The sequence below is a fragment of the Fopius arisanus genome, unplaced genomic scaffold (genome assembly GCF_000806365.1).
Source record: "Fopius arisanus strain USDA-PBARC FA_bdor unplaced genomic scaffold, ASM80636v1 scaffold00038, whole genome shotgun sequence".
NCBI lineage: Eukaryota > Metazoa > Arthropoda > Insecta > Hymenoptera > Braconidae > Fopius > Fopius arisanus.
Window position 1 is genome coordinate 1,022,855 of NW_011887777.1, and position 14,912 is coordinate 1,037,766.

The window sequence follows — 14,912 nt, forward strand, 5'->3', positions numbered from 1 at the left end:
AAAAAAAAAATGAAATAGCAATCGCGTGATAATATCTCTGTGGATTTTTAAAAATCATACGGTTATCTAAAGCATGATTGATTCCACTAGAGCATTCCAAACATTTTCGCAGAGAATTCTCTTAGATACAAAAAAAATCACTGGGACTTTTTTCAACATATTTTCTTGGCGAAAATTTTTACCATTATTTACCATATTTTTTTTTTGAATTGATTTATGATGTAACTGCGTGAAGCTGAGAAAATTTTTTATAAATATTCAAATATTCTTGCTGATTTCTTTTTCAATCTCCATGGTTTTTGCTCTTCACAAGACGTTTCTTATTTGGGTCACAGAAGCAGTCACCAGCTCAAAGGCTACGATTTTTATATGAAAATCATTGTCCTTGTACAATGTACATTGTAATGGATGCTGAAAGTCATGCATAATTCTACTCTAAAAATGATGAGCAAATTTCACTAATGTTGTTTACTTATGTGAAGTCGACGCGTTGCATAAGTTAAAGACATGTATTTGCTCTTTGTGAGGTAACGATGATGAGTCAGTAGAGCAATTTTTGTTGTCAGGAATTAAATTCCTTGAATGCGCTCTGATAAATTTTTTTTTATCCATTTCTTTCACTTCTATGAGTGAGTTTATTGTCCTTCAGAATGAGTACGTAAGCTTATTTGTGGTATTTGTTTTGATAAGAATTTCCTCCAGGTATTTCGATGTCTCTAGGCCGAATTGATCGAGAGGAATCCGATTCATTGCTGCCAATCTGTAAGGGATAATGTAAGATTAATCAATGGAATTCAATTGTCATAAAGGCTCTTTATACTTAGAGAAAAATAAGTAAATATAAAAAATAAATGTTGATTGTAGATCAACTTGACAAATTTCATTTGACTAAATTTCCAATTGGATTTTTCGTTGATAAATTTTACTTTAACAGACGAGAATTACTCACCTTCCACCCGATAAATTATGCAAGAACTTGAAGTACGAGGATCTCAAGTTTTGGGGCTCAACCATAGCCGCATGGAATAAGACAGCTGTACTAAAACAATAAAGTCCAATTATAAATCCTTTGACTTCTGGTAACTTTCCATTTTCAATTCCCTTATTCCATAGTAGCTGCAACAAAAATTTGTCGTTAAGAATAAAAAAGACAGATAAATAGTTTCAGATAATAAAATTTCAATAAGAGTTTGTTATCTTTTTTTTTTAAGGAAAAATGATAGCTTTGGATATTAATGTGATTGAAGCAATACGATTGAAACAATTATAAATTTAAACTGTTAGGTGTGATTTAAAAGTTTCAGGACTTGAAAATTTTCTTTGTAAAATCGAAGGGTAGGAATCGTATCACAGTGTAATCTAAAAAAAAAATCCTACTTGCAATGCCTTCCACATCACATAGAGAGCAATAGTATTATTGGGAAACATGACAAAGGTCAATCCCGCAATTAATCCAGCTGGTAATGCGTGAATTGAATTATCGCCATCATTGAGCCTTCGTAGCGAGCAAGAAACGAGCTGAAAATTATTTAATACCATTATTTTTTACCTCACAATTTCATAAAAATGTATAGGAGAATGAGAAAATAATAATTAAATAAAGTTATCTCATTTTTGTGATGATTAAATTATCACTGTTGCTACTATTGATCGATGAAGTGGTAATGGTGTAATTACCCTATAAATACCAGTGAATCCACCAAGAAAAACTGCCAAGTTAAAGTTTTTCTTCTGGAAAATTATCGATTTGAGTAGGTGAGGCTTGCTAAACAATGTTTTCAGCTGCACAACTAATTTTAATCCTATTTGTACACTCAGTCCAATTGTGAATAACTTACTACCTCCCTAGAACAATAAAGTGCCTTATAAATACTAATAATTGGATTGATTAAACTATTAATTAAATATTAATGGGCTTGTATCATGAAAAACCTTTTCCATTGAAGATTTTTGCCTCTACAAAAAAGGTTCGTATTTTCTTCTATCATTAGTTCCATAGATTTACGAGAAAAAAGCCACTCATCACTTGTTATCACTAAACAAAAAGATAAAGTAAATGTTTACTCACGCCTAAAACAAAATGTGCACAACTGTGAGGATGTGGACAGGCAGAATGTCTCCCAAAGCTCTTAATCCAGCTTATCAACCTTTGATAAGCCCTCAGTGACTCTATAAAAATATTTGATTTCGATATAGGATTTTGTACTCTATCACGCTGCATATCCCTCCTATCGCCTCTATCTCTTATTTGATTGTGTCTATGATTCTTAGCCTCGTAGGGACTAGCAACGAATTTAATTATCCTAAATATCGAGTCAGTATTGGCGTCACTATTCCTGTATAAACAGAGTAATGCAGCTATACTGGCTGCGAATATGTAAACGTTTCCATTTGGAACCGAGCTGTAGTATCCTCGCCATAATCCCATTTTGAAAAGGGTTTCAGTTGCCTAGAAACAATAGAACAAAATTAATTTACGAAATTTGCAATAGAATATCTTAACATAGTGGTAATATTGTTTTTTCAATTTCATTTCGGTCTCTATAATAGGGAATGCTTCGATAATATGCAGTCATTAAAAATTTTTCCATTCTTAATTTTAAAAATTTTCCATTTTTCGACAGATATAAATATGAAGGAAGCCTTTGGCAATCGGTGGATTAAGGATATTCCACACCCATACATAGGCAAAATCCATGTTTTAATTTTTTTTTGGTCAGATTATCGATGTAAACAAGCAGAAGGCTGAGAGTATGTGACAGCGAGGATGTGACAGTGAAGTCCTTGAGTAATTTTTTCCAATCTTTCATCGCCATCAATGAATTGATGGTATGCTTTCAAACGGCTAGAGAAAGTGCTTATCCCTTTGTATGATTGCTCTTATTTTTTGATGATTCTCAACAAATGTTTTATGGTGAGGTATGTGACTTGAAATTGATTGAAATAGAGGATATCGAAAAGAATTTTTTTAGAGGAGAGATAGTTTTTATCAATATAATAATAAAGAAAAAAGCTTTAAAAGAAAATTTGTTTATCAAATATGGAGAATTTTTTATTAGTTAGGTTCTTTCATAAAATTTTTTCTTGTGAGTAAAAAGATCATGGACCAAGTGCTCGATGAAAGATCATTTATAAAATTGATGATTTCAAAAAACAAATCAAGTTTGATTGCAAAACGAATCGAAATAAGGTTGGGAAAGTGTAAAAAGAAAAGAGATTGAGTACAAAATTTTTTAAAAAGAAAGCCTCAGCGTTCTTCGATGCTAAAGATTTAATTACCAAGAGGATATTCAATGCCACATTTCAAGTTAATGAATGAATTTTTCGCAACGATCCCGTGCTAACAACTTTTGTTTTGAAAAAACAAGAAAGTTGGAATATCTGGAAAACTTAGTGAGAATCGATGTACATATTTTGATTGATTGAGATAGAGTACGAAGAGATATATTTCGACAGGTGAAAAATTGAAATCGATTGGATAGTTTTCGCGGTATTTGCGACAAAACGATTCAGAAAGAAATGACAATTTATGGAAAACGGCTGGACCAATCGAGCTGAATTTTGGTACCGACCTAGTTCTTAGTAATACCTATAATTTGACGGAATTTCGCCGTTCTCGGAATAAATTTAGCCGTTTATCCTTTTAATTTTCTAAAAGAGTGCCCCAAGTTGACCATGTACAAATCAACACATGGTGCTCAAATTTTCTACTTTTACGTTTCAGATCATTCTATAGCACTTCCAAGCAAAATTAGCAAATTCGGAAATGTGACGATTACAAAGCTTCCGTTCGTAAGCAAAAAATATAAAGTTTTTGTGTTTTGTCATTATTTAATGGCTCACGAAGTTTTTTGGTGGTGCGATCATTTTCACACTTGGTCTACAGTTTTGTGATTCTTTTTAAACGTTTAGACAACAATGCAGAAAAGTGATTGCACCACCTTACATGTGCATATGGGTGTAGAACACTTTTAATAGATTGGTGAGCAAGTTTCACCAAAAATAATAAAAACGTAAGAGCACCAAAAAAATCGGTAATAATCATGTACATTGTACATCATTGATTGGATCTAAAATTTTCCTTGATCGTGCCTCAACAATTCTTTTTTCTACAGTAAATTTATTATATCGTTAATAAATTATATAATTGACTATTGCCGAGACTATCAATTCAATATTGAATAATATTTGTAACAATAATGAATTTTGATGAAGAAGGTGCACAATTTTCGATTTTCGAGACGTGAGATTATTAGAAATTCTCTGAATTTATTCCAAATGTTCATTCCTTCCTGATTGGTAGCATTTTTTCAATGTGAAATAAATTTTATCTCGGTTTACACTGTAGCTAATCAATTGCATACAATGGAAATATTATTCATCATTCACTTTAATTGAATATTCCGCAGTGAAATAATAAAACAACATCTTTTTGCTTTATAATGTAAAGTACTCAATTAAGAATGCAAAAATTTCCATAACTAGGGACTCCAATTTATCTTCTGTGTTTAATAGTATTCATACAAAAGATAAGTTTTTTCACAATGCAACTGATTTATTTATAGATTCGGCATACGTTATTTTTTTTGTTGAATTGTTAACAGATTAAAGCAATTGGTTGAATAAAAAATGAGGACTATCTTACGATATTTGATACGTAAAGACACAGCATGGCGCGTCTCGAAGGCCTCTCTATCACGATTGCAGATAAACTTGAAAAGAACGATGGGAGAAATGCCACTGATAATACATTAAAATTCCCAGTTAATCGTCTGCAATGCAAAAAACTGAATCATTATATATTTTAGGTGATTCCGATGAATTAAGCAACGGTTTTGTTTTTCTGTTTATTTTTCGGGGTTCAGACTTTTTGACCAATTATTTTTCAAGTAATCGTGGAACTTTGTTTTTACCAAAAAAAGAATTGGTAAAAAAAATTGGTGTCTAGAAAAATCTAAATTCCATCAGTCTGATGTGAAGTGTAGCGTGTGTAGTGGAGAATACCACCAATATTGAAGTAATAAATGAGCTAATAATTGCTATTGATCAATTAATAGACCAAAAATATTCATTTGAAATTTCATTAAAAAAATCAAGATCAAAATCGTAATAATAGAGAAAGTTGGTGAACATCATTTTTATAAATAAATAACGGGTATTATTTTATTGTTTTATAGTAATATTTTGTATAATTAAAAAGGAAAAATGGTGGAGTGATTCCAAAAGCTTCTATAAAAAAGTTGGAAAAGAATTTTTAGACAAAAACTTCATGTAATGATTCTCTCATAATTACAGCAATCTTGCAAATGATCTTCGGGTCGGCATAAAAAAACTCTTGACCTGGTGAGCTATTCAAAATTTAAAATTTATTCAAAAAAAAATCACTCGTTATTAAACTCTCCATAATTACCTGAAGCTGCATAAAAACATTGAGAAGGTGAAAGTGCTCCACGATAGAAAGGCAGTGGACTGAAGTATTCCCATCAAACTTTTTTTAATCTCATCTTTGGTTGGTCTCTTGCCTCTCATTGCCATCGTTACCTTCATTCACCAATCAAAAATATGACAATCCATCATCAATTACCAATCAGACGATACGTGTTTAAATCACTTGTATCATTCGATACATAAGTAATGCACTATTTGACCTCATTACCACCACAAAGCTCAATGAATCAAACATGCATTTCCGCATCCATTGAATTATTTTTTTTAATGACGAAACCAAATCATCAACTGCGAAAATCAAATGATTCGACATTTTCATTCTAATCGTCAGTGGCTGTTTCTTGTTATTTATTTAGTTTTGATGGAGAAAAAAAAGTCGATAAAAAGATAAATCATTGAATGATTCATAAAAAATATCATCTGTTGGTGTTAAACATTGATTGTGTATTTATTGGAGTAACTTAGTGGAGATACAGGATTTTGATAAAATCAAGGGTCTTAGTAAATGTAAAGGAAATCGATTGATGATTAATCAATGATTACGTACGAGATAAACAGTTGTGTATATCCTGAGGGACTCCTGGATGGCATGCAGACCAAGACCAGCAGTTGCACTGATGCAGGAATTCGTCCAGGGATGCACATATTCCTTGCAACTCGCATCAATAACAAATTTACTAAATTTCGTTGGCATTTTTAATAGTTTATCATAGGGTAATTATCGATTATTCTCCCGTAGTGCGGGAATAAACGTTTTATCAATCGCGGGAGATACTTCCGAGTGCCCGTGCACTCTCTCACAGAACGGAGAAATGAGTTCTCTGACCGCTATTGAAAGAGTTTCACTTGAGTGCATGCAAACTTTTGGCGATTGCGCAATGAGTCCAGGGGCTTTAAATGGCCAAACAGCTGAGAGACACCATGTGTCATTCAACAAGCTTCTCACGAGATTTTTCGTATTTGACAGTCACCAGTCGATTTTCATTCGATTCTTGACGATCGAGACATGACTTGTTTATTTACGCTTTTCGAAAATTATCTGCGTCGAGCTGAGGTTCTTCAACGAAAGCTACCGATTGACTGAATGGATTTTAAGTTAATCGAATTTTAAATGTCCAGCGCCAACCAATCACCAGCGAGAGATTCAAGCGCGCCAATTTCCATGGATTTTCAATTTCGTTTGGTTTCGAAATCATGCCGAATTATTTGCATTCAAGATCAAATTATTTGATTCATTTATTATTATTAGATTAAATTAATTTTCTCTGTACAAATTTTATTTTTTTAACTTTTTTTTTGTGATGTGTTATCCATATCTTGAAATTACAACACTCGTCATTCCCCCAATTATAAACATTGAATTCGAAATCCTGCCATTTTGTAAAGAGAAGCCAATTTTTTTCTTCATTATTTAATGTTTCAAAAATAGTAATTCCTGTCAGGGAATTAATAAGTAACAAAATAAACTCAAATACATTAAACATAAAGCCCCTGATGTTAGAAGTACATGCTAAGTATAAAAGTGAACATTTTATAATTTATAATTTTATAAAATTTTATAATTACCAAAATTATTACGACGACGTTAAGAACTCTAATTAGACCCTACTCTAGCGGGTCTCTACAATCTAGGGATCTGAGAGAGTTTAGATAGACCAGATATATAGACCAGATAGACAGTCGAATGATAGAGAATGATTGACTGTAAAAATAAGTTGATAGATTGAATTGAAAAAAAAACAAATTTCCAAAAATTGTCATTAAAGATAGCCTTTCTTTTTTTTTTAAATTAATAATAGAAACTTCTACTTGGGCTCATTCTAAGCAGAATGATTTGATGGACATTGATAGACGCTGAATCAAAGTCACTCATCTCCATAATTGGTGGTAAAATAAAAAAAAAATAATAAGATATCATAGACAGCATAGGAGGGGTCTCGGAGTAAAGGAGATGTACTCTTGTTGATAGCTATTTTTAACGACTCAGCTGAGTTTCGGAGCACGAGTATAGTCGTACTGTCATTCTCGTTTCATTTAGTCAATATAATAAATATAGATAAATGAGAACAAACCGCACCGAATACTACCAAAAAAGTTGAGCTTAATTATTTTTCATTACAACAACTGCGAATCAACGAATAATACTGTGCAGAAAATTGATGGATTAATATGTTCTACGTAAGCAAGCGTGCAATGAGGAAAACTGCCTTTCAGGTACGTAAAAAAATACGTTAATTATTCATCTACATTATTGAACTACACAGGTGTTATTTGCGGCGAGAGAAAATTCAGATAATATTGAGCGAGCAGCCAAGTGTAAACAGAATTAATTCGGCTGTTCCGGAATGAAATCCACTATGATAAGCAGGAAGTTTCTGAATTTTCCGAAATTTTTAAATTTATTCTTACGAATTTGATTTTGCAGAAAACAACTCATATCTGCTCCGTTTTATCATTTTCATTTTTATTTTTTTCAATTTCTGTTTTCCTTTTTTGACTGATTCGAATTATTTTCAGGGTAACATGGAGCAATGGATTCTAGCCAAACTGGAGAATGCATGTTCACTGACTTTTTTTCTCGAGATATGCTCTCATTCGGTGCAATCATTTCCCTTCATCAAGCCCTCCGATACGACACATCTGACAAGCCGAAACAATTCCGATCGTCTTGAAAATGAGCTGGTGTACACGGTAATATTAGTTCAAAGCATTTAATTTTTTGGGGCAGTGAAAACTAAACCACATTTTTCTGGGGCTCCGGTGAAGGAATTTCTTCCGAGAATTGGATTGTATTTACCTGGTTGCCGGAAGGATAAAGTTCCGTTGAATTGATCTTTTTGTTTTGGATATGCTTCAATCTAATGTTCTGCCGCAAACTGGATGTAAATTCAATTCGAAAATGGGAATTCTTCATCGAGAAGGAAAACAAGCACATCAATCAGGTGAGTTTTTAATTGATCAGACGAAGTCATCAAAAAATCCTTTGTTTTTCCTTAAAAAATTGCGATTAAATGTTAAGAAAGCTGACATCACCTCAATAAATCGAATTTCGGGGTTCCGACTCTGTTGTCATTAATCAAGAATAATTTTAATAGAGTTGTGATTGTCGAATTGGCGCCTAGGGGAGGGACTGTCTGGTTATCGAAAAAATAACAACATACCTATTGTTAGTTGAATTGTATAATACACCTGAGAAGAGCAATGGAGATAATAGGTTCGATAAACATGAATTTAGATGACATATATTGATATATATTGATTGTGCTCCGATCAGAGTAACGTGCTTCGAGTACTAAGAGAAAAGAGTGATTTTAAGTGAAGCGGTTTGTCAGAAGTCCGGGAGTGATATGCACTTATCTGAACTAGTTGATGTGTTCCGGTGACCGAAGGTGTGTGATTGAGGATGGTCATAGAAGGAGAGTGAGAGTGCAGTGTAACACCAAAGTGAGTACATACCATGGGTCATGGTTTATGAACACACACATACCCATGCCCAAAGTGATTAAATTCATAATGCTGTACCTCACGGCAGGTTTATCCCGTCAAGAATTTCGTGAATGGGCACTGGACCTGTCACACTCAACGGTGGTTGACTGGACTAATTTCGTTGGCGAGGTACTCATAGATTGGCGTGAAGACCGGTCTCGGGAATCGGTGGACATGGTGTCGTTGTAGAGATTGACGAGACCAAGATTGGTCACCGAAAATACAATCGAGGACTCATAATAGATGGGAAATGGATGTTTGGTGCGCTGGAGATAGACTCAAAATCGCTCGTCATCACCGTGGTGCCTGACCGTTCCTTTGCTATGCTTGTGGTTATCACCAAGAACTGGATTAGATCAGGAACAACGATTTCGGATCGGTGGAGAGCATATCAATGCCGAGGCGAAGAGGGATACAACCACCTCACGGTAAATCACCAAGTCGCTTTTGTCGACAATGAGACAAGTGCTCAAACACAGGGCATAGAATGATCGTGGCGTAATTTTAAGGGTGACATCCCCAGGTACGGAAGCTGTGAGGAACACTTCCATGGATATATAGCTGAGCATTTGTCTAGACGTGGAGTTGAGATTTCTAATAGGTATGACACATTTATTGAGACTGTGGCTAGGCTCTACCCGCCGGTAAAGTAAATTCATCAACAAATCCCGGGGGTCGCTGCAGGTGAACAGCCCTTCGAGCTTATTGTACTTAAATTAAATTATAATTTAATACCTTGTTACAGGAGAATAGTGGAGGAAGCGTCGAAGAATTCCACATGCATCGATGTCTGAAATCCATCAAAAATCATCTCTGTGTTGTCCAGTTGTCTAATATATGATAAGATGTGATGTGTTGGGACCACAAACATTGCCACCTCCTGGGTAACGCTGAGAGCGGTGAATTTATGCGGCGATATCTCCCTTGCTATGCGTTTCCGACAACTGAAATTTCGAGGGTTGTCTAGAGACTCCTTGGGGACACACCTCCAAAAAATGAAAAAAATCGGAGGTGAAGTCTGCTTTCTTAACATTTAATGCCATCTTTATATAAAGATCAACAGTAGACGGGACTATTTTCTCCGAAATTTCGCTGAGCGTATGGGTGACACTGGTTTATTGAAGAGAATATTTAATTTGTTGATGAGAAAATGTTATTAATGCAAACACGTTTTCATTTCTTATTACTGTTCCCTACATTCGCCCGAGTTATCACCAAGAGTAGGAATTACTATATCGGTTATCGTTTCGACAAAGCTAACTGGATATGGAATGATAATCGTAGACCACTGGCTACACCAATAGGTTTACTGGACGTAGCGACGGATGATTAATTATGCATGGAGAAAAAATGTTTGCGCTTTGCAGACAATTCATTCAAGACAGAATGGATAAAATGAACTCATTAAGATACGAAATTTATTCCCTTTGTCCGAGCCAATTAAATGTTCTCCTTCATAGCAATTTTTTCTTTGGAACCTTCGACACTGCCGGAAAAGACTACGAAATGTAAATAACCGTAATTACCTATAAATATATGTAAACATGTTGGAAGGAGGGTCAAGGAATCTGGAACAGGATTCTAGACGAAAAGCCATAAAATGCATTCCTCGTGTTATTTATCTATCATTGGTATTGAAAAACAACGGATGGGACTCTTTCATCCAGTTCCCATATTCACATGTTTTTTCATGTAAAGAAACGAATGTTTCTATTCATTCAGATGCCCTATATCTAGTTCCGGTCAATTAATATCTAGTAACGCTCCACGCTCTGATCAGAGGATCAGGAAATACATCCACACAGTTGAAAAACATGGATACGTGTATAATGGATCAATTGTACATCAAAAGTTTGTAAAGTTTAATTTTTCACATTTTTCAAACCAAAATGTTTGATCTGCCACTTGGGTAAGACGAAACTCACGGAGTTACACGTTTGACTGTACAAATCTTCATTCGCATATTTCCTACTTATTTTTTATATTAAATAAATATATTTTACAATAGCGATAGTAGCCACTTTAATTTACTTATGTCTCTTCAGAAAAAAAAACAGAGTTTTCGAAAGAAATTACTTCAGCTTTATTTTTGCACAGATTAGCTCACTCTAATTACTTCAGAAGCGAGTAACTAATAAAAACCTGTACAATAAAGCCGAAATTGAAGGAATCGATGATTTTATAATTCGCTTGTCGAGAAATTATGACAAAAAAAAAGAAGAGAAATACCAAACGATATTATGAACATGATAACGAATTTCCATGTCGAGGAGGTCCTTAGCTGAGCGCAAGGTTGGCATGTGAAACCCCAATAGTTCCCACATTATGATATGGAATCCGCTTGTTGTAAAGCCAATCGAAAAGGCCGATTTTATTTAATATTTCAAGAAATTGTAATAACAAAAGAATCTCCATCGATGATCTATAGTTTCGAGATATCTAATTTAGAGAAATTCCAAAACGCGATTATGAAGACGTCACTCGAGTCAAGAAGGAATTATGGTGGCTCAGTAAAAGTCGTAAATTCATGAGAATATTGAAAGCTCGTTAGGAATTTCAAAAACAGATGAAAAGAAACGAAAATAATAGAACGCACAGGGGTAATAGATATAATTACCTCCGGGTATTGCGTAAGGTGCCTTTTCTCTTTCGGTCCTCTGACTGCTCCTTTAGTTAAACAAACATTAAAATAAGGATTATTAAAAATATATCAAGTCTATTAATACAGAGTTCCAAAATATGACGGATAATGTCTTCTATAAATGCAACACTTTACGATATTTAGGTTTTTTTCTATTCTGTCCTTCTCACAGCAAATACGCTTGTGCCTTTTTTTCAAATACAATACAGTAAACAAAAAATCGTTTTGTAGCACATTTAATTTAAAAAAATACATAATATTATAATCACAATATAATAAGAACTCGAGAGCAGCCCCTACAGGCCACAGCGTTTGAGCGAATTCAAATATAAGAGAACCATTGTTTTTTATATTAGTTTTTAACCCGTATGGTTGAACAAAAAAGTGCATCACTGATCAAGTAATTTTGATACTTTTGGATAATGGACGACATGATCAACTGATCTTTACTGGAGGAATCGACGGAATGGTCACGAGTTTCATTATTTTTTCCGATGATTCCTGTTTAGGAGCCCGCCATTTCTCCAAGTATAGAGGAAAGTCTACCTATTAGAAAATTATTCATTGGAAATTTGGCTGAACGTACAACGAACAAAGAGGTCCAGAAGTTGATCTCGAAATTCGGAAAGATGGACAGTTGCTACATTAAGAGAACTCAGAGAAGAAGGAATTTTTGATTCGTGACATTCAACGCAGTTGAGGCTGGAATAAAACCTCGTGAGACTGGTCTGAGGCTGGAGTTGCAGGTACGGCGGAATCGAGTGTCATTAGCTGATTCATGGCACCAGCCAGATGTCATCGAGAACCAGAGGAGATTCTTCCTGGGAGAAAAGCAAAGCAAGAGCCACGAGGATGAGATCACAGTAGAGCAGATGCCACGGGATGACTCTCTCATCCAAGTCCTCAATGGCGACCGTTTCATTGAGATATTCTTGTACCTTCTAATGGCTGATAGAATAAGAATTGAGGGAGTGTGCAAACACTGGAAAACTCTCTCCTAAGAATCCTGGAGATCAGTAAAAAGACTGGAGCTGGTGAAAGGGCTCTGGGGCTTCGCCCCAAAAACTCGGCTTCAAATAATTGATACTAGTACATTGAGAAAATTTCTAATAAAGTGTGGAGAATTCTCCATACACCGGGAAATCTCAATCTATGTTTAGTTTCTGAGCTCCAGCACATTAATAATCGTTAGAAAATTCTGTTCCAATCTTTAGTGCATCAATATTGACGCGCTGGAACTATTACCCTCTGAAATCGCTTCTCTAGGGTGTCTCCACTCTACACAATGGAGAAGGCTCAGGGGTTCATCAGTTAATTGTGTCACCCCATCTATCACTAAAGTCTCCAGCTTTGGCAGTGACGCTAAGCTTATAATGACCTTATCAGATAATGACCTTATCAGTGATAGCTTTGCACCTAGTAATATCTAGATAATTAAGTGTCTTGCTATTCCCAGTCTTTTTACTGATATCCAGGATTCTTGGGAGAGAGTTTGCCAGTGTTTGCACACTTCTCAATTCTGATTCTATCAGCAATTGGAAGTTACAAGAATATCTCGATGAAACACTCGCCATTGAGAACTTGGATGAGAGAGTCATCCTGTGGCATCTGCTCTACTGTGATCTCATTCTAGCGGCTTTTGTTCTGCTTCTCCCCCAGGGAGAATTTCTTCTGGCCCTCGATGACTTCTGGCTCGTGCCATGAGTCAGTTGATGACACTCGATTCTGCTGTGTAACTGTAACACCATCCTCAAACCATCCTCACGAGCTTTTATTCCAGCCTCAACTGCGTTGAATGTTACGAATCCAAAATTACTTCTTCTTTAAGTACACTTACCTCTATACTTGAAGAAATGGCGGGCTTCGAAACAGGAATCATCGGGAGAAAGGATGAAACCCGTAACCGTTCCATCAATCTCTCCAGTAAAGGGTAGTTGATCATGTCGTCCATTATGAAAGAGTATCAAAAATACTTCATCAATGATGCACTTTTTTGTTTAACCATACTGGTGAAAAACTAATATAAAAAACAATGGTTCTCTTTTATTTAAATTCGCTCAAACGCTGCCTGTAGGGGCTCTCGAGTTCTTATTGTATTGTGTTAATAATATTATGTATTTTTTAAAATTAAATGTGCTAAAAACAATTTTTTGTTTGCTGTACTATATTTTAAAAAATGCACAAGCGTATTTGCTGAGAGAAGGACTGATCTGGTTGGTTGGTTGGTTGGTTGATCTGGTTGGTTGGTTGGTTGGTTGATATGGTTGGTTGGTTGGTTGGTTGATCTGGTTGGTTGATTGGTTGGTTGGTTGGTTGGTTGATCTGGTTGGTTGATTGGTTGGTTGGTTGGTTGGTTGGTTGATCTGGTTGGTTGGTTGGTTGATCTGGTTGGTTGGTTGGTTGGTTGGTTGGTTGGTTGATCTGGTTGGTTGGTTGGTTGGTTGGTTGGTTGGTTGATCTGGTTGGTTGGTTGGTTGGTTGGTTGGTTGGTTGGTTGGTTGGTTGGTTGTTTGGTTGGTTGGTTGGTTGGTTGGTTGGTTGGTTGGTTGGTCTGGTTGATCTGGTTGGTTGATTGGTTGATCTGGTCGGTTGTTGATTAATTGATTGATTGATTGATTGATTGATTGATTGATTGGTTGGTCTGGTTGGTTGGTTAATTTGGTTGGTTGGTTGATCTGATCAAATCGACCCAATCGACTGAAATTCCCATTAATCTCCTCTTGGTGAAAACATCCCCAAGCATCGCCATTACATCAAATAAACATCTCCAAAACGTCAAACGTCGTTATAGTAACGATTTCCAAGTTCATCTGTTAGAAAATATGCATGCTTTACAAGAAGAAACTGAATTTGCTCAATTTCTACTATCTGTTGGGGATGGAACATTGAATAGCAACGAATGCGAGATATATCTAGCTGATGAGTGTATAGCACTTCCAGATGAAGATATCGCAGAGGATTTATATGAGGGGTGATTAACGAGTTACTATTGAAAAATAAATTGTTCATTCTCATAAAACATTCGCAAATGCATTGCCAAATGGGACTTTTAGCAACGTCTTGGTCGCTTTAGTGGCCGGGGCAACGCTAGTACATGATAATATACATTATATTATCAGTATAACTTAGTTAAAACAAAGTTAAACTGCATTCTTAAGCTTTACATAAAATTATCTTGTATTCTATTGTATTATGATCTTTAACTAGCACAATCTCCTTTCCAAAGTTTTTTATCTTCCAATTAGGGTTTGACTTTAATTATGGCCTTTCTTAATCACCTCCTCATAAGGTGCGATATATGCATATAGTAACTATCCTCTGACACTAATCCAGGCAT

The 14,912-nt window shown here is 35.2% G+C and overlaps 1 protein-coding gene and 1 pseudogene across 4 annotated transcripts; one reads left to right on the top strand and one right to left on the bottom strand.

Annotated features, from left to right (window-relative positions):
- Window positions 1-453: 453 nt before the first annotated feature.
- On the bottom strand, window positions 454-9,757 carry LOC105266477 (transmembrane protein 135-like). 4 transcript variants are annotated; one of them, XM_011304668.1, is made up of 10 exons: window positions 9,670-9,757; window positions 7,015-7,150; window positions 5,996-6,104; window positions 5,411-5,541; window positions 4,646-4,772; window positions 2,069-2,449; window positions 1,678-1,845; window positions 1,378-1,518; window positions 950-1,116; window positions 454-760 (listed from the first exon to the last, which is right to left on the bottom strand). In XM_011304668.1, exons 4-10 carry the CDS (start codon window positions 5,533-5,535, stop codon window positions 646-648), a joined length of 1,224 nt encoding a protein of 407 aa, XP_011302970.1. In that variant the 5' UTR covers window positions 5,536-5,541; window positions 5,996-6,104; window positions 7,015-7,150; window positions 9,670-9,757; the 3' UTR covers window positions 454-645. The 4 variants fall into 4 exon arrangements, with proteins under 4 accessions (XP_011302970.1, XP_011302972.1, XP_011302971.1 ...); XM_011304670.1 differs by lacking the exon at window positions 7,015-7,150 and having other exon boundaries at window positions 9,670-9,751; XM_011304669.1 differs by lacking the exons at window positions 7,015-7,150; window positions 9,670-9,757 and adding an exon at window positions 8,246-8,327.
- Window positions 9,758-11,402: 1,645 nt separating this feature from the next.
- LOC105266496 (uncharacterized) lies at window positions 11,403-13,279 on the top strand (annotated as a pseudogene).
- Window positions 13,280-14,912: the final 1,633 nt, after the last annotated feature.

Coding starts and splice junctions, on each gene's coding strand:
- LOC105266477 (XM_011304667.1), bottom strand. CDS start 6,142: ATGCCAACGAAATTTAGTAAATTTGTTATTGATGCGAGTTGCAAGGAA. Junction 5,542..5,995: donor TATACACAACTGTTTATCTC/GTACGTAATCAT, acceptor TGGTGAATGAAG/GTAACGATGGCAATGAGAGG. Junction 1,519..1,677: donor GATTCACTGGTATTTATAGG/GTAATTACACCA, acceptor AATAATTTTCAG/CTCGTTTCTTGCTCGCTACG.